The sequence below is a fragment of the Blastomyces dermatitidis genome (genome assembly GCF_000003525.1).
Source record: "Blastomyces dermatitidis ER-3 genomic scaffold supercont1.2, whole genome shotgun sequence".
Classification (NCBI taxonomy): Eukaryota; Fungi; Ascomycota; class Eurotiomycetes; order Onygenales; family Ajellomycetaceae; genus Blastomyces; species Blastomyces dermatitidis.
In genome coordinates this window covers 6,639,516-6,664,337 of record NW_025544775.1, presented here as the reverse complement: position 1 = coordinate 6,664,337, position 24,822 = coordinate 6,639,516, and the positions used below count along the sequence as shown (strand labels likewise).

Sequence of the window (24,822 nt, the reverse complement as noted above, 5' to 3'; positions counted from 1 at the left end):
ACCTTAAAATGTCTAAAAATAGTAACTTTATATCAAGAATGAGACTAAATGAGATTAAATGAAACTACTTTCTTATTTTTTTCAAGTCATGATTTCATTTTAAGATCTGATATATAGTTACTTTACATATTTTTTTAATAGCCAGTCTCAGTGAGATTCATACTAAGAAATGTATGAGATCAGATTAAATGCAATCAAACATGAAATTCATAGTTTCAGTGGCCAGTCTAACTGAAATTGATAAATGTATAATAGTTAACTCTATAGATATTAGAAAAACTCTGAGAACTAAAAGTTCTCAGATAGATATTATAATCTCTGACTGTATACATCTATAATTAAAGAATAATAATAATAATAACTTAATAATGACAGTAGTAAAGTCAGTTAAAATCTTCATTTCAAGTTGTTCTAATGTTGGTATTAAAAAACACATTCAGATGCCATGTTAATATTGATATTCAAGTAACTGATAATGATGATGATATTTCCAAGTTTGTGAAGAGTGAGATTACCAGAAGATGTCTGTTGAGCTTCAGAATGACATCATCAAAACTCTTTAGTAGAGAAGCCAAGGCATGTAAGTGTATACATAACTGGTATCTCTCAACACGAGCCCCGTTTCCTGACAATAGGTTCTACTAGATTTCAATGAGCATATTTGCAAATCAAGCAATCTTCGCATTACACCAGGAAAAGCCGATTCGTGATCGCCTTGGCAAACTACCGATCTACGTTGAACACGCATACGATGAGATTTGTGATGAGATGGATGAAAGTGAAAGAAAAGTTGCACATCGCGCATTGAAGTGGGTTATGTGTTTGAAGCTTTCTCTTTCAACAAACCTACTTCTCCCTGCAGTTTGCCAAGCCGGGGATCGCCTTATTCACCCCATAGATTGATTACCTTGATGAAGATCTTATTCTTAAATATTGCCATAATTTGTTGATCATCAATCCCATAAGCCGAGTTTGGGTACCTTCCCATCTGTCTGTAATAATAGAGAACTGCGAAAACCACCTTTGGAGCCAACTACAGGCACACTGCCTCGTGGCAAGTGTGTGCCTTTGGCTACTCAATAATAATGTGACGTCCACATTCCGAGGATGGTCGCGCAGGCGAGTGGAAGGGTTTCCACAAGACGGCCCGGAACCTAACGACCTGATCCACTACTCGGTAGACTATTGCATAGAAGTGCGAGGAAGGGGAGGTTGGAAAGTCATCGTATCTCCAATCTCCTCGAACTTTCTTGGATCTCCCAGCGGGGAAGTAGCATGGCATATCGCGCCTGGGCTCGAGCATACTGCGTATGCAGACAACGGATTGTTGCTTTCACCCAACCCGACGTCTCCTCCCACGAGTTTATCATATTGGACCAAGAACCATATCAGCCTTCCTTGTTTGTAAGTTCGGGATGTACAGGACGCTACCAAACTGGTGGGCTAACCCATGGCCATGCTTGGGACAAAGAAAATTTTGAGGGGGTTCCACTGCTGTACCTTGCTGCGTCATCCGGGTCAATCCCTATTTGCATGCATCTCCTCAGTATGGGAGCAGATGTGAATTTCCAATGTAGTTACTCGCCAACTGGGATTAACCTCCGAAGCATGATAATACGCAAGTCCAGATCCAATTAATACGATATACTTCCAACTGCTCTCATGACAGCAGTGTCAAGTCAGTGGGCTGTATTCACATGGTGGATTTTCTGATCAAGTCGGGGGCAGCTATGAATCCGTTCAAGAAGAGGGTGGGACACTCTTCTTGCGGCGGCGGCATTCGCAGGTCGCAAAGAAATTGTACAACTACTTCTGGATGCTGGGGGGGGTGTGAATATGGGAATCGAGGTAGGGATGTATGTTCAACAGCGCTCTTGCTGCTGCTGCCTGTGATAGGTTGGACATAAAATAAATAAGTGGTTGAGCAGCTTATCAAGCATGGGGCGGAGATGGATAATTACCTCATATTGTGGATTTCCTCATCAAATCCGGTGCAAAGGAAGAATACGATTCATACAGAGATTTTGAAAGCTCTGATACAGATGAAGAGATGGTACGCTGGTAAGAGAGTAGAACTTGAATATTCTAGAGAAAGAAGCCCTGAATCATTGAGCCAGATCAATGTCTGTCATCATCATTGAAGACATGTTGGCAGTCTCAGACATTATATTTTGTTGATATACTATTGAAAGATTCATCTGAATATTTCAAAATTCTTCTCTATTGAATGAGACTCTCTCTACTTGTCATCTGATGAAACAATGTGGCAGAGATATAAATACTCGCTTAGTATTATTTATAGCCAGGTTCTTGAAAATAAATTCCTCTCATACTCTTCATACATCTGAAGTTGAACCTTTCAGACAATATGAATCCTTGAAATGAGTGAGGCATAATACTGTAATTAACATATTTCTTATTATAACTAATACATCCATGCCTTAATAATCATCCGGAGATCGGGAAGATATAATTGTAATCTCATGGACTCATTGACCGAACAGTAAATTAGTGGGACTTGATGTCGATCCAGCCCCAACCCCCGGATCAGTCTATAACTTCCAACAACCCGCAACAATCAACTTTCAAGCACCAGCAACAACATCATCCGATCCCGTCCCGATAACCTCACTTTTATCCTCTCCCGCTTTACCAAACCTCTGCTAGTTACTCTATTGGACCTGATTCCCTCATCTCCTCGCCGCAGCCCCTCAAACAAGCTCCAAAAGCAGCTTGCCACGCGCCTGCTGTCTGCCTACCATCCCCCCCTCCCCGAGCCCCCAATCTATCTATCTCCCTACGAAGCATGAAGCCCGTCGTATCGGCGTTAAACGCCTGGAGCTGGTAAGAGTTTAGCTACATACTCGATGAGGAAGCCCATATCGACCTTGAATAGCCACGGCTGACAAGAGACTTCTCGTCACAGCTTTATCATTTCCATCTTCGCTGTCATCATCCTATCAGTCCTCGGGTCTCTCTTCAAAGTACGTCAAATATTGAAACTTAAACGCTATCAGAACGTGTAGGCGGAGAAGCCTTAACATCAAAGGCTCGCTACTCTTTCTACACAGCCGCCTTGAAGCATCCTGCCCATGATGACAGCAAAGCTCAGAGGTTTTTGGAATATAACTGACCAATAACCGATCAACCTGTTTACAGAGCAATCACCATTCCATAACTGGTTCCACGAAAGACCCCGAGGACGGGACAGCTGTTGCAGCGTCGATATTCACAGCTGTTGTTGTGTACGCAGTATGTAATCCACATTTCCTTCCAGCGAGCCCTTTTGCGCGGAAATCATACCTAGCGCACCAATTTCGTAGCACTACCCTATTTATTAACTCCGATTTACTCTCTTTTTTTACTTAGTTCTTCATCGTATTTTGCGGCATACAAGCGTTCCTACACGTCCGATCGAGTCGAAGAGGGGCAATTTCGTTGAACTAGGTAAATGCGCCTTTCGTTATTTACATTAATTTACACCTAATAAACAGCATCTACTCTCTATAAAGTAACGGCGTCGAAGATCGAGATAGATTTTGCTGGGGGTGGCTTTTTCCTTTTCCTTGTTGCCTTCGATTATTTGGACATAATATATTGCCTGATTGGCCGGGATGGGCGATGGGTATAGATAGGGCTTCGGGGGATTTATTGGTGATAACTGTGCCATCGGAGTACGCACGGTTGTCGAATATCCCCTACTGAAATCTAAGCCTATCGGTTCTACTTTCTGAGCAGCTGTCACCCTCGCCGTGCCATGCTACTCATCTGTTAACGCACCAAAAACGGGAATATAGGAGAACTACTGAATGACATATCGTGACATCTAGAATGACTACGCTCTGAACGCGGAAAGAATCCCGGAAGCAGGGTAGTGTCTACGGTCTATGGCCTCTGGCTACCGGGCACCCACGTTATATGTCCGATCAACTAACCCTATCACCGTATCTCCGCTTCTATCCATGTGGGCCTTGTTTTCTTATTTTCCATTGTGAACTTCGTTTTGTGTATGATGTAAATCTTTACTGTTGCTTGATTTTTGGTGTATTAATCATCATGGAGTAAATGTGTACTTGCAAATAGAACTTCAAAGTCGGTTTTGTGGCTATTTAATTGCTCCCTTCGCGACTCCTCACCACTCTGGTCTCACTGTCCGATTTCAGAATAGAAATACTCTTCATTTGGGAATTTGCATCTGTATCTATCAGTGGCACTCAGACTTTTCTCATATCACATATACTGTTGTTTATTTATTGCGGATTGTCCTCAGGTTTGCTTGGCCAGCTGCTGAAAGGGGATAAACGTGTCCTTTGATATGTTGGCCCATTCATCGTCCACTGCCCTAGCATGTATACCTTATGAGAATAATGAGATGCAATAGAATGAATCCAAGTTTATAGGAAGAAGGCGTAAGCTGCATCACTGTCCCTTTTAATTTCCTTAAACGCCAATTCGATAACCAGTCCCAACCGTTGCTAAGGGAGCCTTCAGACTAGGGAAAACGCCGTCATGAAATGTCCTGAAATGTTAAGGTGCAAAGAAACTCGAATACATACGAGGAGGGTAGATAAGAGAAAAACAACGACTCTTGAACATTGCAAACCGGTAGTCTTCGTTTTTTTTTTTTTCCCTTTTTTTTTCATCCCTCCATTTTAGCACTCCTCGTCGAAACCATCCCGCTTCACTGGATCCAGCATCTTGCTCATATACGGCCCATCAAGCCAATATCCAAGTCTGGCATAATAACTCCGAACACCAACACCGGAAATAACACTAATCTTCCTACTCCCATGCTCCTCCCTAGCAATCTTTTCCGCCTCCTCCATCAACAGCGTGCCGAACCCCCTATGCTGGAACTTGCGTGGGTCCCGACCATGAAGCGGCACTGCGGAACCATACACATGCAACTCACGCACAAGGCTGGTCTGCTGGCCCGTTAGCTCCGGCCGGAAGGTATGCGTCTTACTACACTTGCGCAACCGCAAAAGGCCAATGAGGATATCCTGCTTGGGGTCCTCGTATGCCAAGAACGTTTCCCACCCGCCATTAGCCGTGTAATCGCGCCGCACAAGCTCAACCTGCGACGGGCGGATTTTGTTCTTCACCTCGTTGATGCCCACCTCGCGCGTGCGCACGTCGCGACATGTTGTTCCGAAATCTTTCATGCGGCTCAGCGCGAGTTCGCGCAGATTGCCGTTTTCCACGCCCGCGGTGACGAGGGGCATGGGAATGTCACGCTGAACGCGGTAGATTCTGGTCCAGGGCGGGACGAGGGCTAGGATACGGGCAACGATGTCGATGAGCGCGTTTGGTGTATAGTTCTTGTAGCGGCCTGTGCGCCAGAGTTCGTACAAACCTGTACCGCGGATTACGAGTGTGGGATAGATCTTCAACCCGTCAGTTCGGAAATCTGGGTTCTCGAAGTATTCGCGGAACTGGTCGAGGTCGCGCTCCATGCCGACATTAGGGAGGTCAGGCATCATGTGGCTAACGACCTTGAAGCCGGCATCTTTAGAAAGCTTGAATGTTTCGGCTACGGCTTTCACGGTGTGGCCTCTGTTGGTGTCACGGGCGACGTCTTCGTAAAGACTCTGTACGCCGATCTCGAGCCGTGTGCAGCCATATCGGAGCATGCTACTCAGGTGCGTATCTAGACAGTAGTCTGGCCGTGTCTCGATGGTGATTCCGACACATTTTATATTACTCATTTCCCCAGCCTGGACGGCCTCGTCTACATTTTTGGTCTGGTAGCCGCTAAGCGCATTGTGTAGTTGTGATATAAACCCATCCCTATAATCCTCCGGAAGCGACATAAAAGTCCCCCCCATGATGATGTATTCCACTTTATCCACACTGTGTCCTAGTGATTTGATTTGTTCGACTCTACCCCGCGCTTGCTCGAAGGGGTCATATCGAGCTCTAATAGCACGCATAGACGTTGGTTCATATCCGGTATAGGATTGCGTAGAATATTCAAAATCGGAGTCAGGGCCACCAGGGCAGTAGACGCAGATGTTTCCGGTATAGGCGATATGAGGACATCGATGTGGCTTGCACATTACGGCCACGACGGCGATTCCGGACGATGTTCCTAGGCAATTTCTATTAGCGCATGTGTGAAGGCAATAGAGTGACATTATCCCAATCACACATACTTATCGGTTTGGCAATCAACTTTGGAAGAATGTATTTCTTATAATGCTCTGGGACAGCAGAGATAATGGCTGTCAGTGGAGGCTGGGTACTCAGTCGATGCTTCTTCGATATCTGACCCCGCAGCTTATTCAGGTTGACATCCTTCTTGGGTTTCGTGGAGTCTCGCTGGGATTCATATTCTTGGATAAGCGCGTTTGCAATGTCAGAACACGCTCTCATATATCGTTCGTTTTCGGGGGGCAGCTTTGCCGTCTTCTGGGGTTTGTGCAGCTGCTTGGCCGGCAGCGCAGTCATGGTCTCTGTCGCCATAATGGCGATATGCGGTGGAGAGTGATTAAATCAGAAGCAGTATTTCTTTTCCGGGTTCTGCAGTTGCTATAATATCAGGAGATCCAAATACTGGCGTCTCAACTATGATCCGGTTGTTGTGGTGGAGGTAAATAAAGAAAGCAAAAAAAATGAAGTCACTCATTTAAACAAAAAATGCGGGCAAAAATGCGTAGTCCATATTTAGTTTTTGCTGTCCTCGCATCTTGCACCCACTAGCGTGGAGCAAGGTCCAAGCCGGAGAGAATCAAAAACATCGTCGGGTCATAGCAACATAAATAGTTAACAGCCTCTCCAGCAGCCCAACTTGTCCTTATCACTCCCTTTCTTCTTTCTCTCTTTTCCTTTTCTGTTCTTCATTGCTACGCTATGCAGGTTTTCAGACGTGGAACCGCTTCTGCGCTGCGGAATACTGTGCTTTGCCAGCGCCGTAGTCTTATCACCTCAACTGCCGGCTATGCTTCCACAGTCGACAACCTACGGATCAATAGCGATACGAAAGTCATCTACCAAGGATTTACTGGAAAGCAGGGAACGTGAGTACAATTGACTCGGTTTCCCGTCATAGAGTGTGAACTAATGTTACCCTGTTGATAGATTCCACGCCCAACAAGCCATTGAATATGGTACCGTACCCAAGCATCCCAACCATTATAAGTTATGGCTAGAGCATCCCGGTCTGATATTTCCTAGGAACCAATATCGTTGGCGGAACAAATCCTAAAAAGGCCGGAGAGACGCATCTTGGAAAGCCAGTGTTCGCCACGGTGAGGGATGCTGTGAAGGAAACTGGCGCAACTGCATCCGCCATCTTTGTCCCGTATGCAATCCGCCCTAACCCATCCCTGCTCATTTTGGCAGAATTCCTCTACTATGCTATGTCTTATTGAAATTCGGATGGCTAACCTTTCGTTTTTAGTCCCCCAGTAGCTGCCAAAAGTATCGAAGAAGCAATTGAATCCGAAGTTCCTCTCGTTGTCTGGTTCGTCCCCCATACCGCACCCCACGGGTGATATATGATATAATAAAAGTACCTAACAAACAAATCTCTTAGCATCACAGAGGGTATTCCACAGCATGGTATGTATCCAGATAACTCATTTTTGGTTGTGGGAAATCTCTAAGTGCCGTTACTACAGACATGGTCCGCATCACCGATATCCTAAAAACGCAAAACAAGACCAGATTGGTTGGTCCGAATTGCCCTGGCATAATCGCCCCAGTATGTGAACTCCACCCTTTTCATCTAACTGGTTCAAATATAGGGTTAAAATGAAAATACCAAAAACCCTTATATTCGCTAACATGGCAACTTAGGGCCAATGCAAAATCGGCATCATGCCAGGCTTCATCCACAAGCGCGGACGCATCGGTATCGTCTCCCGCTCCGGCACTCTGACCTACGAAGCCGTCAACCAGACCACGCAAGCGGGTCTCGGCCAGTCCCTCGTCGTTGGAATCGGCGGTGATCCCTTCTCCGGCACTAACTTCATCGACTGCCTCAAAGTCTTCCTCAAGGACGATGAAACGGACGGTATCATCATGATCGGCGAAATCGGAGGCAGCGCCGAAGAAGAGGCGGCAGAGTTCTTCAAGCAAGAGAATGTAGGGAATAAGCCTGCTGTTGGTTTTATTGCTGGCATCAGTGCGCCCCCTGGACGACGGATGGGACATGCTGGTGCCATCGTAAGTGGGGGCAAAGGTGGCGCGGACTCCAAGATATCTGCACTTGAGGCTGCCGGCGTGATTGTGGAGCGTAGTCCGGCTGCGTTGGGTAAGACGCTTCTTGCAGAGTTTGTGAGGAGAGATCTTGTATAAAAGCTCATATAAAATCTACACCGCTTCGGTGCGCTCAGCCTTTGCAACATTTTTTCTTGTCTTTTTATTCTATTAATACCTCTCCATTTAATTTGTGTGATTATATCATAGTTCCTTTAATTTTTTTCCCTCTTTTTTTGCTCTTTTCTTTTTTCGGTTTTTTGCCTTTGATCTCCACATTTTCCCATTGCATCCCCTGATCTCAGTTTCTGGCTTTTAAGCCTTTTGCTCCAAGCTCCTATTTATCCAGCCTCCCCCGCTCATTTGTGACCAAGGCCAAGCCAAAGAAAGTGGTCGTCGGCCTGCCTCGCTGTCATGACACGGAAACTTCATTCCATTTTGGAGCATACAGTTATATAGACGATATATGGCTATCCCACCTCCACCTTTTCCTCCGCGTTTGTAGGCCATCCAGTGAGCTTTTACGATCTCTCCACATAGTACACCTCTACATTCGTGCATCTGTTAGCCTCTGAACTTCCAAGCCTGCGCAGACTAGAGCCATTCCAGATGAATTAAACACGTTACAGGAGATTACATTTCTATTAATATGCAGCTATCGATCTTACAGGTGGTATCTTCTTACGGCGGCCTACCTTTCTCGTCAATGAAAACTGTCCTAGCGGCATGGTGGGGAATTCCGCAGTCACACCCAACTTTGATAAAGACATCCCCGCTGCTTTAAATATGGAATAGCCTAGTAAGTGATGGGAGGTAGTGAGGGCGCTTGGCCCGGTTACGTGTATTTATTCATCTGTTGATGTCATACTGAAGTTCGTTCTATCCTCACCGCCGCCCAACTCCCGTATCAATTTAGCAGGGGAGAATACCTCTGGAAACGAACAAGATGAAGACACACGGCGTCTTGTACTAAATTGATTTGATTGTACAGTACAAGTGCTCAGGATCACTATGCAGTGTAGGTCTCTAAGCCCAGTGTGCAAAATGTTACTGAAAAGCAGCAATTGTCTCTAGTGGGGGTTTGGATTTGATGATCAAGGTAAGAAAGATGTGTATTTGGTGATAATAGAATGATATAAATGTTATTCGAATGATTGATTCTAGAGAAACATGGATATTTTGGCTATTTTGGCAGTATTCTTGCAATAATGTTTTCGCAAGCAATATGTCCACCACAAATTTGTTTTCGCAAGCAATACGTCCGCAATCTGGGTTTGCGACTGGAGAATCTAACACACACAGACTCATTCAAACGTGTCTCAGTGCCCCTTCCTTTAAAGCAAACTGTTCTGCCGCTATCAAGCGAGCAGTTGTCTTCGCTGACCGACAGCTGGTGAAGGAATTGGTTGTGATATTGCTTCATGCTGGTTTGATCCAAATTACCAGGGACTGTCTCGGAGTCGAGACTATGCTGATTATGGGTACTCTGAAGTTATTCAGCTGCTTCTTAAAGCTGGCTCTGATACCTCTCTGAGAGATATAACTGATATAACTGCTTTTGATGCTGTTAAAGATGCTTTTTCAGAGTGTAGCAGACCGTTGCAGGCTACTGCCGAAGGGAAGACCGTGACGTGGGATGATTGCACCCTATAATAGTTCCTAGAAAATTGAAGAACATTAGGTTTTAGTGTTTTGACCAGAAGTTCTCGTCCTTCTGATGCGGCCCAGGGCATAATGTTTTCTTTCCATATTTATCTTCGTTAGTTGTCCTTGTCTCTTACACTGTTCCTTTTCTGAATATACATGCATCTCCTTTGCCAAGGCGCTCAACTGCTTTATATGAATTTCTACTTCTGTAACAGCAAAAAAAATAAAATAAAATAAAATAAAATAAAATAAAATAAAATAAAATAAAAGAAAGAAAGAAAAAAGGAAAAAAGGAAAAAAAAAAAAAGAAAAAAGGAAAGAAAGAAAGAAAACCCTTTTAGAAAACCATTTCTGTCATTCTCACAATCCGTCCTCTCGCTTCTAACTTGGTCTAGTGCAGCAGCTCATGAAGCGTGACAAGGGAGAAGAGGTGAGCTTAAGTGCACCACCACCGCAAGGGCTCGATGAGATTTCGCGGATTGCCATGGAAATTGGAATACATCTAACATAGTAGCAAGGCAAAAAGAAATGAATATGCAAAAGATTTGATTTCTCAATACGTCCCGGGCCGTCCGAGACACAATTGAGAAACATTTTAATATGCTCAGACGACACTATATGTAAAAACTTGTTACATATCAGTGATATCACTAGATCCAAGTCCCAGAGCTCTGACAGTCAGCCCTTATACACATACTCACTCTAGAGCTACCAGCCGCCTGGGGAGACACCCAACTTTCTTGTCTCGATCCTGAGGCCCGTCTGCTCTTTTTTTTGATTTAACACCCTCCCGTGACCGTTCATCATCATCGATTATACCTAGTGGATGCTCCACCACTCTTGACATGAAAAGCATGACACTACTTTCGGTCTGAGGTTTTGCGTGGTATTGATAATGAGTTGGCTGGGTTTTCTGGGCTTCGGTTCTATGTAAGCACCCAAATGGACTGGATGGTGGTTTGTTTAGTATGAAAATAGCTGAGTCCCCATTGCTAAATAACCATCAATCTAATGGTTTAGACAATGCCTACCGGTCCCGCTGTTCACCCGGAGCATCACCCTTTTAACCTGTGAATGACATTCCAGACTAACAAAATACAATAAACTTGTTAAAAAAGAATTTGATATAATATCTCTTGCTTCGAGCAGCCGGGGTTGATACTTTCCCAGCCTTCCCTTTCACGGATGACAGAGACGCAATTCCATCCCCGGGAACAGATTATTAAAATTAGAAAAGAAAAGGAAAAAGGATATTTGGATAGAATCAATTTCTATCCACCAAATGAAGTCACCAGTGCCACACCAATCATTCCAGATCCTGGCATTACCATCTCTAGGTATGCACAGCCCCTCGCGTTGACAATGGCTGATGTTTGGAGAGTCCATTGTCTTTCCAACAGAGCTGTTCAAAAACCAGCGAAGCATCAAGTCCATGGTTGAACTTGAAGTAATCAATCAACCTGCTCATACGGATGTACGGATGCTCACTGCCATCAGAATAAGCTTCAATGAAGCGTAATCTGGCACCCATGAATGACGCCATGAGAACCTGCGATTATTAGCTCAGAACTAGTGCAGCAAGCTTGAGACATCTTATATGGTGTTCAAATGAGATTTTACATCAAGTCATACTCAGATTAATGGATGTTAGAGAGGAATACCAAAACATACTGGGAAAATCGTATTATTATGTCTCAAGGATGTGTGCAGTAACTGAGCCTGGATGAGATTGACAAGTGGGAGAGCTTCACTGCATGTGAGCTTGCCTTCAGTGTCTTTTGTTGCCTGCAATCCGTGGGAAGTCACCACAAATTGATGTGGACAATTACGCGATCTTTTCCGGACTTCTGGCTTTAGACCAAACGATCGTAGCAATCTCCACTCATAAAGACTGTGGAACCTGGGATTTTGAAACTCGTACTGGGCAGTTTCAAGTATACGTTGGTTCGGGCTGTAGCCCATTGTAAGTGGAGCAATTAGTTAGTTAGCTTTGTTACAGAAACAAAGATCTTTTATCACAAGGAGTTAATTAATACCTATCTCACTTTACACCACTTGCTATACTCAGAAACCAACATCTCCTTGCCACAAAGGTGAGAATCCTCAACCACAGACTTCAAGTGCATCCCAATATGAAATGGGGAATCGGTGTAGTCAAACCGGCATCTGAAATCCGGATATTGTTTTGGTATTTTCTGGTACTCGTGCGTAGATATCGGCTGGAAAAAGCATGCTCCATTGTCATCTTCTAAGTCAAGCTTGGAGAGCCTGGTCCCGAGAAGGTCAAGGTCTTGATCTGTCAAGTAGACATGATCAATGTTGTGTTTCAGAATGGCCCAGCCTGGTAATAATGGGCCTCCATCCTCGCGAAGCTATTTCGGTTTGCTTGTACTGTGATTCCATATAGTTGGCAACATCTTAAGAATTATTTTGTTGCTGATGAGTGGCAGGTTAACCACCCCCTTTGGTGCTTGGATTGTTGTTTTCCGCTGGAGAATGGAGTTAGATGTACTCCGTAGGGCAAGGTAGTTCACGTGACCCTCCCTTTGCTCATTCCACTATCCCACTCTTTTGATCGGGATGTCCCCATTTACCCTCTCTTCTACAGCGGGAGATGCGCATGCCCTGTGGGGGGGGCTGTGGGGTTCAAGCCCTTTGATTTTATCATCTCCCGTTCCCTTCCCTCATGAAACAACATTGAACATTAGGTGATCCCAAAAATTATTCTTACGAGGTTTAGTGGCACTCCAAGTAGACCAACCTGAAACCTCCCACCCATGGATACTCCTACTATAGAAACCCCGAGTGAATGGGTCGCAGCTGCTAGTTCAGTAGACGTCCTTCAGTGGAATATTTTCGATTTCCGACCAACGGAGCTCAATTCTGGTTCAGAGATTGAAGGAAAACAGTTTCTTGCTCTCCGGGCCCTTTGGAAGTCTAAGGAAGCCGAGGAATTTAAACCTGCTGCTGCTTGGGGGATCGCTCTTGTCAATTTTTTAGCGCTTATCACAGGTGTTTGAATGGAAAACTTATCTCAAGGCCGCGTACCCGGGACTCTATCCTATCCCTCAAGTGCCAAGGGGTCTTGCATCTCTGTCGATAGTATGGTACTACCACCAGCTGGTTCAGGGCCCAGCTGCTCCCCCGCATGAAGTGCCTCGTCCTAATCGCACAATAGGAGGGTTAAACCAGTGTATACAGAAGAGCTCTCAACTCCTGAACAAGTCAGTAAAACATTTGCTGAACTTCAGCTATCCCCTTTCTCTCATGCTAAAAGAGAACATCGGAGTATTCTCTACCCTGATATTGAGAATGAGCAAATTGTCAACACCCATCTTATTGACTTGTTCACTTCTCTCGGAATCATCTGTAAAATCACCAACTGCCAATGGAACATTAGTCGAAAAGTCTTCAGGGTTCAGAAGGAGGTACAGACAACTCAAATTGATGAACAATCATCCAAGCCTGTTTCTGTCGTGAAAAAGGCACTACTCTTTGAAACACGAACGGACGGTTGTCTCTGGTCAGTTGATGACCAGTTGAGAGCCAACATTATATACTGGAACTCAAGTTATCTATCCGAGCAGACTTTACTCCGGTGAGATTCCAAGAAACAGCAGAGATGGCAGCCAGGATATATACTCAATCAGATAACTCCGACACTCTCCATTATCAGTTACAAAACCTTTTCCTCAATATCTTGTCAAGACATACTGATGAGAATACGGATTCAGGCGCATCATGATATCTCAAAGCCACCATGAGATGCATATCACCATATCAGAATATGACCACGACTATGTTGACTATCAGAGCAACAGGCCGAACCATGAATAATCATTGATGAGAATGAACGAATTTGGGCCTTGGGATGTCAGCCGACAAGAACACATGGGAGACTTTGCGATGATTGTTGTGGCTTTGATGTTGCAAAATGGGAAACTTGAAGAACCCCCCTCCGGCCGGGACTTCACGCCGAGCTCTTAAGGTCAGTCAGTCCATTTGGAGGTGAACTAGATAAAAGGGCGGGTAAGTCAGGGCTCAAGCCTGCTGGCAAAGGGAAAGGATGCGCCTGAATCAATCATAGCTGATATGCTTGTGAATATTTCATTCTATTTTATCTTTATTTCAAGGGAACTTGACAGAAGAAGCGAGTTGCAGTGATGGATATTACATAGAATTTGGCTCAAATATTCTTCTTAGCCCTATCTACTCTGTTGATCCGCATTGTCTTTCTTTGATCAATGTGGGTTTTGCTGTCACATCTTTTCCCTCTCACCCCCTCTTCCCCGATATTCTATCTATTTTTCTATTCACGTTACTAAGCGATGGAGTACTGGTTTTGTAGTGGTGTTACTGTCAGACCTATAATCCTTCCACCATAACTAGTTATAACTAAATATATATATATACATACATATATATATAGATGCCTAGTCTACTGAGCGCGTGAAAGCAAGAAGTCTGACACGAAATAAGAAAAACAGAAGACAAAGAATATAAAAGAAGACAAAAATGAGAAGCGTGAGAGAAAAGCCAAGGCAGCTAAATAGGTAGTTAACGATAAGAATATTGGAGCTCTAATGAAAAAATAGAAATGAACAGAAATGAAAATGAACTGAAATGAAAATGAACTGAAAAATGAAACAGAAAAAAAAAAAAAAAAAAAGCAGAAGATGAATATGCCACGCGATTTTTCCTCGCCAGTTTCTGAACCATAATAAACAAAGGGCACATGCACGCACACACACCAACCCTCTCACACACATACAGAGAAAAGGAAGGGGGGGGAAAAAGAGAGAAAAAAGGGAAAAAGCCAACCAATATTGAAGACACAAGACCATAAAACAAGAAGAACACCAGGAGTAGAAAAACAGCACTTCATTTCATTTCATTGTTGTCTCTCATCCTTCCCATCTGACATACACAAATCTCTTTCTTCCCCTCTTTTCTATTCTTCTTCCGTGCCTATCTTGTCCTTCTTTATTCATTATCACTTACAACCCCGCTATTCGTCCCATTTGTTAACAGCCCACCACCACCACCACCATTATTATTATTGTTATTACCATCTTTGGAGCCGCCGAATGTCAGTCTCAGTTTCTGGTGTTGCTGCTGCTGCTGTCCACCGGGTGTTGATGTTGACACAACAGACGCAAGCGGAGTCCCGACGCTAGATACCGCAGCGGAGGATGAAGGCAAGTCTTCAAAATCGGCAAATTCAGGATGAGCTTCGGTTTCTTTCTTGAGTTCGGAAACGCACAGGGCCTATTTTGAAATGAGAAGAGAGGGTTAGGTTAGCTAGCTGTTTAAATAACCATATATGTATAGTAAATAAATATGTATATAAAACAAGGACAAAACATTCCTCGTTACCGAGGTGTTATCGCAAGCACAGACTTACCTCAATATCATTAGCATCTTGGAAAAGGACGCTGCCATCTTCATTATACGTTCGTGCATTAGAACACAGCAGTCGAATATCTTCCCGAAATTCTTTCACACTCCGATACTCCTCCCGGTTAATCTTCTTCCGAATCATGTCCATCGCAATAGGAGTTTGGATGATCATGTAGTAATCGGGATAATGGCTCTTGGGCGGTGGTTTCATAAATGGGTCGATAATGGACCGCGTCACAGGTCCATCTTCGCTATCTGACGAATCGGCAGGGAGCTCTTGTTCGAGTTCCATGAGGCTCTGGTAGACTTTGTTGAGTATCTTCTGGAGGATGGCGCGCTCGGATGGAGCCAGGGTGTCTGCTGCAGCCATGGCGGCTTTGCTGAGTCGACCCTTCTTTCGTTTGACGGGGGTCTCGTCGATAGCTTCCTCCGCCTTTCGTTTTGGTACGGGGCCCTTGCGGCGCTTCTTCGGCTGCTGGGGAGCTTCCGAGTTCTCCCGCGATGGTTCTGGGGATGAATCGAGGCCCTGGGCTTTCCTCGCCCGTTTCTCTTTGTTTTGTCGTCTTCGGTCCATCTTGGCTTCGTTTCTGGCAATTGCATCTTCAATGGTATCATCATCCGCATCCACGGCCATGAGCCATTGCTCCTCTGTAAGTCCATCATCATATTTCATAACTTTCCGTTCACGTGCGCCCCGCCCTGCATATTCTTCCACCTCTTCGGGGACAGGGTTATCTTCTGCAAGATATATATCAGGAAGTTCCTCCTCAACCATCAGACGGGGATATTTACGCCCAGGGCCATAAAGGTCGTTTTTGGCGCGCTCCTGGTCGAGTTTCTGGAATAGGAGGATTTCGTCCTCGGATCGGGCCATAATGTCGTTAAGGTCGTCATCGTCCATCTCATCCTGATCGCCAATTTGGTCAGCAGTTTCGGCGCTCTCCAGTAGAGTACGCAAAAGGGCATCACGCTCCTCGTTTGTGGATTTGTTGTCGAATTTTCCTGCCTGGATAACTTTCCCATCCATATCCAGTTTGAACTGGGCCGCTTCGAGAATTCTCTCTTCAACGGAGTTGGACGTGATTAGTCGGAGAATTCGGACCTCGTTCTTCTGGCCGATACGATGCGCTCGATCCTGCGCCTGTAAATCCTGGTGAGGATTCCAATCGGAGTCGTAGATAATAACTGTATCTGCAGTTTGAAGATTTAAACCAAAGACCACCTGCACGGGTAGAAAGAAGGAAACAGAAGTAATCTGAACCAGGGGCGTTAAATTCCTTTAATAGATCTGATCGGTCGTCGGATTTGGTTGAACCGTCAAGGCGGAGATACTTCATGCCGCGAAGTCGCAAGAAATCCTCCATAATATTCATAATTTGCGTCATTTGGAAGAACATCAACACGCGATGTCCTGACGCCTTGAATTTGGGTAAGATCCTGTCCAGTAGTTCGAATTTACCAGCCGTCCGCCAGATTAAGTCATTTGTGGCTCTTCCCGGGTTCATCTCGTCCTCGACTGATTCGAAGACGAAGGGGTGGTTACAGAGTTTTCGCAGCTGCATTAGCATGTTACTCAATCCACGCACACCGGTCTTGCCACCTTTCCCATCACTAACGACCAATTTGTTATGCGTAGCGAGCTGCTTATACAGTTTAGCCTGTAACGCGGAGAATCGGCACTTGATCACTCGTTCCGTTTTCTCCGGAAGGTCTTTCTCCACGTCCTTCTTCAGACGTCTCAAGAGGAACGGTCGAAGAACCTTGTGCAGTCGCCGGATGACGAGCAACTGTTCTTCTTCAGTCAGATCCATGCGGTCTTGTCCTCCGGTATTGGCAAATGGGGTATTGAACCATTCATCGAAGGACTTGACGGACTTGAAGATGTTCGGGAGAACGAAATTTAGAAGATTCCAAAGTTCCGGAAGATTGTTTTGCAACGGGGTACCAGTCAAAATTAGGCGATAGCGGGTAGTATAGTATTGTGTCAAAGTACAGCTCAATTTCGAACCGGCATTTTTCATGCGATGACCTTCGTCAACAATCATGTGGACCCACTTAACCTTGCTTAGGACAGGTCTATCTTTGATGATATACTCATAGGTCGTCAAGAGAACCTGGAAATTACCCCATCGGATCGCCTGCTGCTGTTGCTTCCGTGTCGTTGGAGGCCCCTTGTATACGATGCGACTCACAGATGGCGCCCACTTCTCAAATTCAATATTCCAATTGGTAAGTGTGCTGAGTGGAACAATAACCAAAAAAGGACCGTTCTGCTTTTTCTTCTCAATCAGGTAGGTGATCAAACTTATGGTTTGGATGGTCTTGCCGAGACCCATCTCGTCTGCCAAGATACCATTGAGGTTGTTGTTATAAAGCGAAATCATCCATTGAAGACCTTTGATCTGGTATTCTTTAAGAGTACCTCCCACAAGGATATTGGGTTGCTCTGTGACCTCTTCCTTGATACGATGAGCAACAGCATAATAATCAACTTTCCGTCCACCCTCTTCCACTTCTTCGTCGTCATCATCGTCAATATCTGACTCGTCATCATCGAATCGATCTTCCTCACCGTATTTTTGTGCGGTGCTTTTCTGTTGTTCCTTGACGGAAGCAGCCAGTTGCCGGAGGAAGCCATCGGTTTGTTTAAGCAGGTGAGAAATACGTGAATCTTTGGCTTGACCAAGCAGTTTCATATATGTCTCTTCATCGTTGGCTTTCAACGCTTGCAGACGTTGTTTGGCCGTTCGCTCCACACGCTTCTGTTCATCCCGCTCCATGTCTTGGTGGTGTTTCAGCATGAGACGTCCGAGTTTTTGCACACGAGCGCGTTGCTGGCCAGCTGCAAGTTGTACCTCGCGGCCATGATTGAGGATAGCTTGAAGTTGCTCGGATTGCTTCGTCCTCTCTCTCAATTCGCGCGCATCTCGTTGTTGCTTCTCAAGTTTCTCAGTAACTCTGGCCTCACGAAGAGACTGCTTTTTCATACGACGATGACCAGCCCGATTTGCTGACATGGCCAGGTTGTCGAAGTGGAACATCTCCGTTTGGATCTGCTTGCGGAAAAGTCTCTGTTTCGGTAATAAGTTTAGCATTTTGTACTCGATTAAAGCCTTGAGCTTGAGAGAATCGTCTCCATTTGGAGTATCGCTCTCGTCCGTATTCCAGACTCCTAAGTTTGCGGGTAGTTTCCCTAGTTCAGCTTTTCGGAGAGTTATTAAATTGTAGAGGGCCGTTTCTTGGTCCTCCCTAAGCTTCTCAATATCAATGCCAATTGGCATGAGGCTAGGTATTCTACGTCTATTCCTCCGGAAAGAATGATCGGCGTAGTTGATCGTTTCAGCAAGGGCCTTGTATGGCGACTCAAACGTCTCGTACATCGTCTTCGATTTATTCGCATTTTCGTTGGGTTCAACAGGCTGGCTTCCTCGGGCTTGTGCGACATTGTCAACGTTATCTGGAAGCGCAACGCCATCAGTAGTTACCGTATGTACTTTTTTCGCGAAAAGCTGCTGTTGGACGCGTGGTGGTATGGCGAGGTTCTTGGAAAGCATTTTAAACGCAAGAATCTGATTTCTCAATGTAGTCAGTTGTTCTGGCGAGAACGTGCCTCCAGTCGAAGACGCAGGCTTCGAAGGCGCAGTGTTGCCTTGTTGCTGAGCTACTGAGTTCGACTGTTGCCCAGCAGCAACGGCAGCCGTGGGATCCAGGCTGGCACCACTCGACATCGGGGCCACTGATCCATTTCGACCTGATCAAACGCAAAACAGAATAGTCAGTAAAAAGTCACACGTTTTTGAGAGTGAAAAATACGACGAGCCAACTAAAATTCATACCATCTACACCGTTGGCCAAGTTATCATTGGGAATGCCATTAGGTTGCTGCGACTGCGATTGCGACTGTTGCTGTTGTTGTTGCTGTTGCTGTTGTTGTTGCTGTTGCTGTTGTTGTTGCTGTTGCTGTTGCTGCTGTTGATGTTGATGTTGATGTTGATGTTGTTGCTGTTGCTGTTGCTGTTGCGCGAGTTGTAGCCGTTGGTTCTGAAGCTGCTGCTGTTGTTGCGCTAATTGGCGTTGCTTTTGGAAGGCTTGCTGTCTTTGGACGGCAGAGAGGAGTCCGTGGGCTTTTACATATTCTGGATCGTCAGGTCGCACACCTTGCTCTTGCATCTTACGAAATTTCTTCACAGATATATTAGTTTAGGCGCATAAGATATATATGTATGTATATGGCAAATAATAAAAACTTTTATCGCGACAGGTATACATAAATAATAACCCAAACAAAATGGACGGCAGAGTAGTAGGGTAGCGACAACGAACCTGATACACCTCTTGCACATGTTGCTGTGTTAAGTTGGGCGGCAAGCTAAGATTAGCAGTGGCCATATTGGGGACACCTTGAATTGAAGTCATCGTGTTCGGGGGGGGATAGAGAGGAGGACATGAACAGGGCCCAGTCTCCTCCTAACAGTGCCTCGGGCGTGGAAAGAAGGGCTGGAAAAGTGGGAAACCGAGCGTCGCGGAGTTGTAGCGACAGACAGAAAGCGGGCGTCGAGCCCTGTGGAGGAAGAAGCAGGGGCTAGGGAGCGGAGCGGGACGAATGGGGGAGCCCTGTTGATGCTTGGCAGATGGGATCTGGATGCGTTGGGGATGGAAGGAGAGCCTGGGCTGGCTGTCTGGCAAGAGGCAAAAAAGGCGACAAAAAAAGAAATAGACCAGAACGGCCAAGGGGAGCTGGAAGGCGGCAGACAACGGGCTCTCTGGGGGAGAGGGGAATCGCAAGGGCGGGCGAAGAAGCACAGGCGCGTTGTGGTGGGCGCGTTGGACGGGATGGCGATGGCGATGGCGATGGGGATGGGGATGCGAGGCAGTCGTCGCGGGTGCTTGGAAGGTCGTTTCGTCCTTGGGAGGAACTGAGAAAAACGGAGACGGAGAGCGAGGAGGCTGAGGACGGGCGGGGGCACGTGAGCGCTGAGTCATCAGGTGGCGCTGCTGAGTCAGCAGCGTTGCTCTCTATTCTTTTTTTTTTTTTTTTTTTTTTTTTTTCTATTTTTTTTTTCTCATTTTAATACATCCTCCACAATTGGAAAACAAGACTGTCTCCTACGTACTATCATCCAACCCACAACGACTCGCACCGACAAGACCCGCTTTTCCAGACGGACCCATGATTTTGCCCACATTGGTACAGTACGACACAAACAAAATATAACAAGGTCTAGGCTCTACTTGTCCAAAGATGGAGGCTAGACACCAAGTCCACCTCAACTTAGCCGTCACCCATCTCATCTCTAGCGAATCTTCCCCGTCATGCTCTCCAGGGGTGCCGTTTTAGGGGGGGGGGGGGGGGTGGTTCCTCCCTCAGACCCTCAGAGACAAACAATGCCAATCAGCGTGATGAACACGGCTATATTTGTTGTCGCCTTTAGAATCTAAATTTGCACGATCTCCTCCCCCGGGCCATCGCGCACGATCTGTTGCGAGTGCTGACCTGGGTAGGGATCAATGTTGTGTGTACATCAGCCGGTTGAGTTTGTGGGGTTGAAGCCCCTGGGTAGGAGCGGCCCCCAAAAAAAGAACCGAAACCGAATCTCTCGCACATGAAATAAAAATGGTGCTTGGATATTTTGTAATCACCCTTTCTTTATTTCCAAACAAAAATTTTCCCATTCTCGTCGTCTATCGTTGTCCAAGGAGAAAAAATAGGGGGGGAAAGAGGGGAGGGGCGAAAGGAAGAGCAGTAGTCTCTCATATATAAGAATATTATCCGTGCTAGACAGATTATCTGGGGAGGATCTTTTAATATTTCTTGGTAGACGTGTACCGTTAAGTACCCCCGGGGTGGTTAATTAATACACTGACATTATTAGGAGCACCGAAGACAAACACAATTGGAGAGTTAAAAAAAAAAAATACAAGGAAAAGGAAAAAAAAGGGGAAGTGGGAAAGAAAAGAGACGCAACTCCTGGACGGCTAGAAGAACAAAAGAATTATAGAAAAGGTCCCTTTTGCCCAAAAATATAAGACCAGCTCAAGAAATCCAAGGGGCGGGAGGCCATTCGATCGTCATCAACATAATTCCTTATCCAGCGCCTGTAACATGGGACCGAAAAAAGAAAAGGGGTGGAGGGGTGGAGGGGAATCTCTTTGCCAAGTTTTGCGTATTGAAAGTACAAAGATATTCAATCACATATGAGCAGCAGCACCAATGGGTCTCTTTCCCGCCGGCGGTGGAGGAGGAGGTGGCTTCTTAGCCCGCGACGGCGGAGGCGGGGGAGGGCCCTTTTTGCCAATCGAACTCCCCCCAGCTTGATGAAAGCCCGTCACACTCGCAGCTCGGGATATGACGCTGCCATTTGACGTCGCGGGCGATACGGAACGGCCTCCAGTGAAGTACCGATCAGGACTGCTGCCGCCGCCGCCTTTGCCGTAGGATGCATCGTCTGGGGACTCCAGGTAGTGGTCGTAAGGTCTGTTTGCGGTTCGGAGGTGCAGTTGGCCATGGTGATTACTACCGCTACTATTATTATTGCGTAAGGCTGCACTGTCGCTTGCTATGCGACTCATGCGGTGTGGTACGGCGGGCGACTCATCGCGCCTCAGCTGGGAGGGCCCTTCGAATGTTGAGGTGCGGGCTATGTTTGGTCGGTGCTGGTAGGGCGAATCGGGGGAATAAGCCCTGGGTGGAGATCCATTCTGATACATGGAAACGGCTCGGTTGGATTTTATGGCTAGCCGATGCTCTGAAGTTGGAGTAGGAGGCTCTTCTTGCACGGCTTCGTACCGATCGTGGTATGAATGTGCTGTATTTGACCAATTTCGTCCAGGTCGTCTGGATGAACCGCCTTGCGATTGTGTTTGGCTGTATCGATTAGGTTAGCTTTGATGATGCTGTGTTACAGAAGGGCAATTGTTTACTCCTATCATTTGACATTTCAGACAAAACTTACCCAGCTGGCCAGTTATCCTTGAGTTGCAGAAGAACCTCTCGGCATTGATCGTAATAGTTGAGTTCAGCGTCCAAGAATGCTCCCAAATCAGCAATGCTATCAGCTTCAGCTTCTTTAAGATCTTCCATCCGCCTGTAGACGTCTTCGGTGGACTCTTCATATTTTGCTTTTTGACTCCGCAGCTCTTCTTCCACCCTAAAGTCCTCTCGTTTCGCCTTTTGCATCTTGGTAAGGGAAGCATCATATGCGATCCGACGGGCCTCCAGCTTCTTTCTCGCATTCTAAGGAGTATATTTGTCAGACAACTTCTTTTCTCGGTACACCGCAAATTCATTTTCGTAAAATGATCTTCATACCTGATATTCCTTCATCTGGACAAGTGACCGGTCGAGCGACTCCAGCCAGCTGGTAGTCGCATTCGCGATGTAAGTCTCCTGGATCCTCGCGATACGTTCGTTTGTCCGTCCAAAATCTAGAACAAGGGAATCAGCAACCTCACTTCAACCAGAAAGAGGGGCATTTCACGAACTGATAAGGCACTGTCCAAATTCTGAGGTGCTTTCAAAGTCTTCTCCATGGTTCACCATAGTTGTACCCAAATATCCAACTGGTAGAGTCTTCTCCTTATCATCTCCTTCATTGCGCTTGGACAACGCTTTCACATAGGATGTCATTGATTTCTGGAGTCGCTCCATTCCTGTCAAAACAAGGACAACCATAATTGTCAGCTATATACAATACAATGCTAGACTTGTCATGGAAAATTGTCCTCCTATCTTCCGTATCTCACCTTCATGTCTCAAGTTCATCTCCATCTCCAGCGCCTTGAAGTCATCTGAGACTTTAGTTTTCGCTTCCGATCCCATGCGCTCCCCCGCCCACTGCTTGAAGCGACCGATTTTCTTGTTTACATTCATCTTGAAAGTGCAATTTGCGGCTGTAGGATGGATAAGAGAAGGCGGAGGGGAGGCCGCTCTTCCAACTTCTGGCCTGTGGAGGCAGGAGTAGTAAATAAAAGATGAAAAAGGATGGGCAATGCGCGGAGGCGGTCCGGAGTCTAGTTTATGTCAAACGAGATCAAGGATCGATTTGTTGGCGTGTCAAAGGCTTTGTTGTTTCAGACGCCCAAAGGGGGCCCTGGGCGCAGGGGCTGGTGAGATAAAAACTACAATGAAATGAGAGGGTAGTGGTATAGAGATAGATATGTTTAGGAAGAGAGAGAAAGAAAGCAGGAGAGCGAGCGCGAGACAGAGAGAGGCACAGAGAGAGACACACAGAGAGACACAGAGAGACACAGACAGAGAGAGGGACAGAGGCGGGGGGAAACAAAGCAGTTAGATATTCATCAATGGCCCGCAGTTCTGAGACAACGAAGGAAAGTTTGTTGTTTGTTGTCAAAATAAGAAGTAAAAGGAGTCTGGATGATGGATGATGGATGGATTGATTCTGGACTACCTGTCGAGAAAGTCAGGTGATGATGGTGACAACATCATATATATACAGCATATATATACTTACATCTATTGATGGGAAGTTGATAACCACTGTTATATATGAATAAGTGAATTAGCGCCCATTGGTGACAGTGGTCAGCACCAAAGACTATCACCACAGCCAGATATTTGTTGTTATTCTTGTTACTCTCCCTTGTAGCAGACACCAGCAGTCACCGCGCGATATTGGCTGCCAGCGTCTTTGAAGCCTACTCCCGGCCGTGTTTCACCCTCAAGTACGGAGTAGTAGCACTGGAATCAAATCACACGTTCCTTCATGGCTTTTTTTACAGGCGCTTGCTGGCATTAGCCCCGGTCCTGACCCCCTCCGCCCCAGTTATTTCTGGCCTTGCGTCTGTCTGTCTCATGGCACCTGATTTCAAACAGCGCAACGCAGGTCGGCAGTGATCTTCAACCAACGATTGGCCTCAATTTTGATCAGGATTGCCGTCCGCCCGCCCAAACCTTTAACGCTATTAACCCAAAATAAATAACAAATAATGGATAGAGATCACAAGAGGCTCCTGAAAGCAAACACATTTCTTCTCAGGGACAAGGGGCTCCATGAACCCTGCTTGGAATCCTTGTGGAGCAAGCAAGCCAGGTTCCCCTTTTCGACCTCCTCCCGCCACCACTGGGACGTTGGGGATCAGATAGGGCCTGGGCGTCTCGCTGTGTCCAATAGGAAACAAATGACTTGTCAAGCCCTGCGCGTCAACCCGCACTAGTGCGATGGGATGGGCCTCGCCTTCAGGGAGGTGTTTAGTGCGGCCTCCCTGGCCCCAGAATGAGTGGCCCAGAGTGATCGACGGGCTCAGGACATGCCAAACATCGAGAAGGCTTCTTATATAAATATGCGAAACACACATGCAGAAATCGGGCGCCAACAATGGAATGATCTCCAGAACTATTTAATACCTCTATAGTCTGTAAGATGGGGGTGCGGCGACTCAGAGCATCCCATTTTCGTCGCTGTTTTAAGCCCATTCCTGGCCACGTGACGCGAAACCTACGCTGCTTTTATTTCAATATCGACTCCTCAAATCTCTTTAACAACTATTTTCTACATAACGTAATCAACCACCCGACGCGAAGCAGAAAACTTGACCTCGCTAATGTTGGTGATT

The 24,822-nt window shown here is 46.0% G+C and overlaps 9 protein-coding genes across 10 annotated transcripts; 5 read left to right on the top strand and 4 right to left on the bottom strand.

The window, feature by feature from the left end:
• Positions 1-534: 534 nt before the first annotated feature.
• On the top strand, positions 535-2,200 carry BDCG_16532 (uncharacterized protein). Its single transcript, XM_045425751.1, has 2 exons — positions 535-576; positions 646-2,200. Exon 2 carries the CDS (start codon positions 1,276-1,278, stop codon positions 1,636-1,638), a length of 363 nt encoding a protein of 120 aa, XP_045279957.1. The 5' UTR covers positions 535-576; positions 646-1,275; the 3' UTR covers positions 1,639-2,200.
• A 130-nt stretch (positions 2,201-2,330) lies between these two features.
• Positions 2,331-4,564, top strand: BDCG_16531 (uncharacterized protein). The gene is made up of 4 exons (XM_045425750.1): positions 2,331-2,844; positions 2,927-2,984; positions 3,160-3,252; positions 3,370-4,564. The coding sequence occupies exons 1-4, from the start codon at positions 2,807-2,809 to the stop codon at positions 3,445-3,447; spliced, it is 267 nt and encodes an 88-aa protein (XP_045279956.1). The 5' UTR covers positions 2,331-2,806; the 3' UTR covers positions 3,448-4,564.
• BDCG_02255 (elongator complex protein 3) lies at positions 3,860-6,868 on the bottom strand. Its single transcript, XM_045417799.1, has 2 exons — positions 6,156-6,868; positions 3,860-6,091 (listed from the first exon to the last, which is right to left on the bottom strand). The coding sequence occupies exons 1-2, from the start codon at positions 6,463-6,465 to the stop codon at positions 4,653-4,655; spliced, it is 1,749 nt and encodes a 582-aa protein (XP_045274528.1). The 5' UTR covers positions 6,466-6,868; the 3' UTR covers positions 3,860-4,652.
• BDCG_02254 lies at positions 6,599-10,031 on the top strand. Of its 2 annotated transcripts, XM_045417798.1 has the most exons (8): positions 6,662-7,019; positions 7,081-7,109; positions 7,177-7,303; positions 7,403-7,465; positions 7,538-7,563; positions 7,623-7,705; positions 7,801-9,001; positions 9,076-9,641. In XM_045417798.1, exons 1-7 carry the CDS (start codon positions 6,853-6,855, stop codon positions 8,299-8,301), a joined length of 996 nt encoding a protein of 331 aa, XP_045279955.1. In that variant the 5' UTR covers positions 6,662-6,852; the 3' UTR covers positions 8,302-9,001; positions 9,076-9,641. The 2 variants fall into 2 exon arrangements, with proteins under 2 accessions (XP_045274527.1, XP_045279955.1); XM_045417797.1 differs by having other exon boundaries at positions 6,599-7,019; positions 7,801-10,031.
• A 1,151-nt stretch (positions 10,032-11,182) lies between these two features.
• Positions 11,183-11,909, bottom strand: BDCG_02252 (uncharacterized protein; the record flags this gene model as incomplete). Its single annotated transcript, XM_045417796.1, has 2 exons — positions 11,521-11,909; positions 11,183-11,398 (listed from the first exon to the last, which is right to left on the bottom strand). Exons 1-2 carry the CDS (start codon positions 11,809-11,811, stop codon positions 11,183-11,185), a joined length of 507 nt encoding a protein of 168 aa, XP_045274526.1. The 5' UTR covers positions 11,812-11,909.
• A 717-nt stretch (positions 11,910-12,626) lies between these two features.
• On the top strand, positions 12,627-13,606 carry BDCG_02251 (uncharacterized protein; the record flags this gene model as incomplete). The annotated part of the gene is made up of 3 exons (XM_045417795.1): positions 12,627-12,836; positions 12,862-13,073; positions 13,127-13,606. The coding sequence occupies 3 exons, from the start codon at positions 12,627-12,629 to the stop codon at positions 13,449-13,451; spliced, it is 747 nt and encodes a 248-aa protein (XP_045274525.1). The 3' UTR covers positions 13,452-13,606.
• Positions 13,607-14,049: 443 nt separating this feature from the next.
• BDCG_16529 (adenosinetriphosphatase) lies at positions 14,050-20,322 on the bottom strand. Its single transcript, XM_045425748.1, has 4 exons — positions 19,573-20,322; positions 19,086-19,431; positions 15,254-19,000; positions 14,050-15,117 (listed from the first exon to the last, which is right to left on the bottom strand). Exons 1-3 carry the CDS (start codon positions 19,663-19,665, stop codon positions 16,314-16,316), a joined length of 3,126 nt encoding a protein of 1,041 aa, XP_045279954.1. The 5' UTR covers positions 19,666-20,322; the 3' UTR covers positions 14,050-15,117; positions 15,254-16,313.
• Positions 19,903-20,169, top strand: BDCG_16530 (uncharacterized protein; the record flags this gene model as incomplete). Its single annotated transcript, XM_045425749.1, has 1 exon — positions 19,903-20,169. One exon carries the CDS (start codon positions 19,903-19,905, stop codon positions 20,167-20,169), a length of 267 nt encoding a protein of 88 aa, XP_045279953.1.
• Positions 20,323-20,330: 8 nt separating the features above from the next.
• Positions 20,331-24,276, bottom strand: BDCG_02248 (BAR domain-containing protein). The gene is made up of 5 exons (XM_045417794.1): positions 22,993-24,276; positions 22,732-22,899; positions 22,559-22,674; positions 22,203-22,483; positions 20,331-22,114 (listed from the first exon to the last, which is right to left on the bottom strand). Exons 1-5 carry the CDS (start codon positions 23,117-23,119, stop codon positions 21,439-21,441), a joined length of 1,368 nt encoding a protein of 455 aa, XP_045274524.1. The 5' UTR covers positions 23,120-24,276; the 3' UTR covers positions 20,331-21,438.
• Between the last annotated feature and the right edge of the window lie 546 nt (positions 24,277-24,822).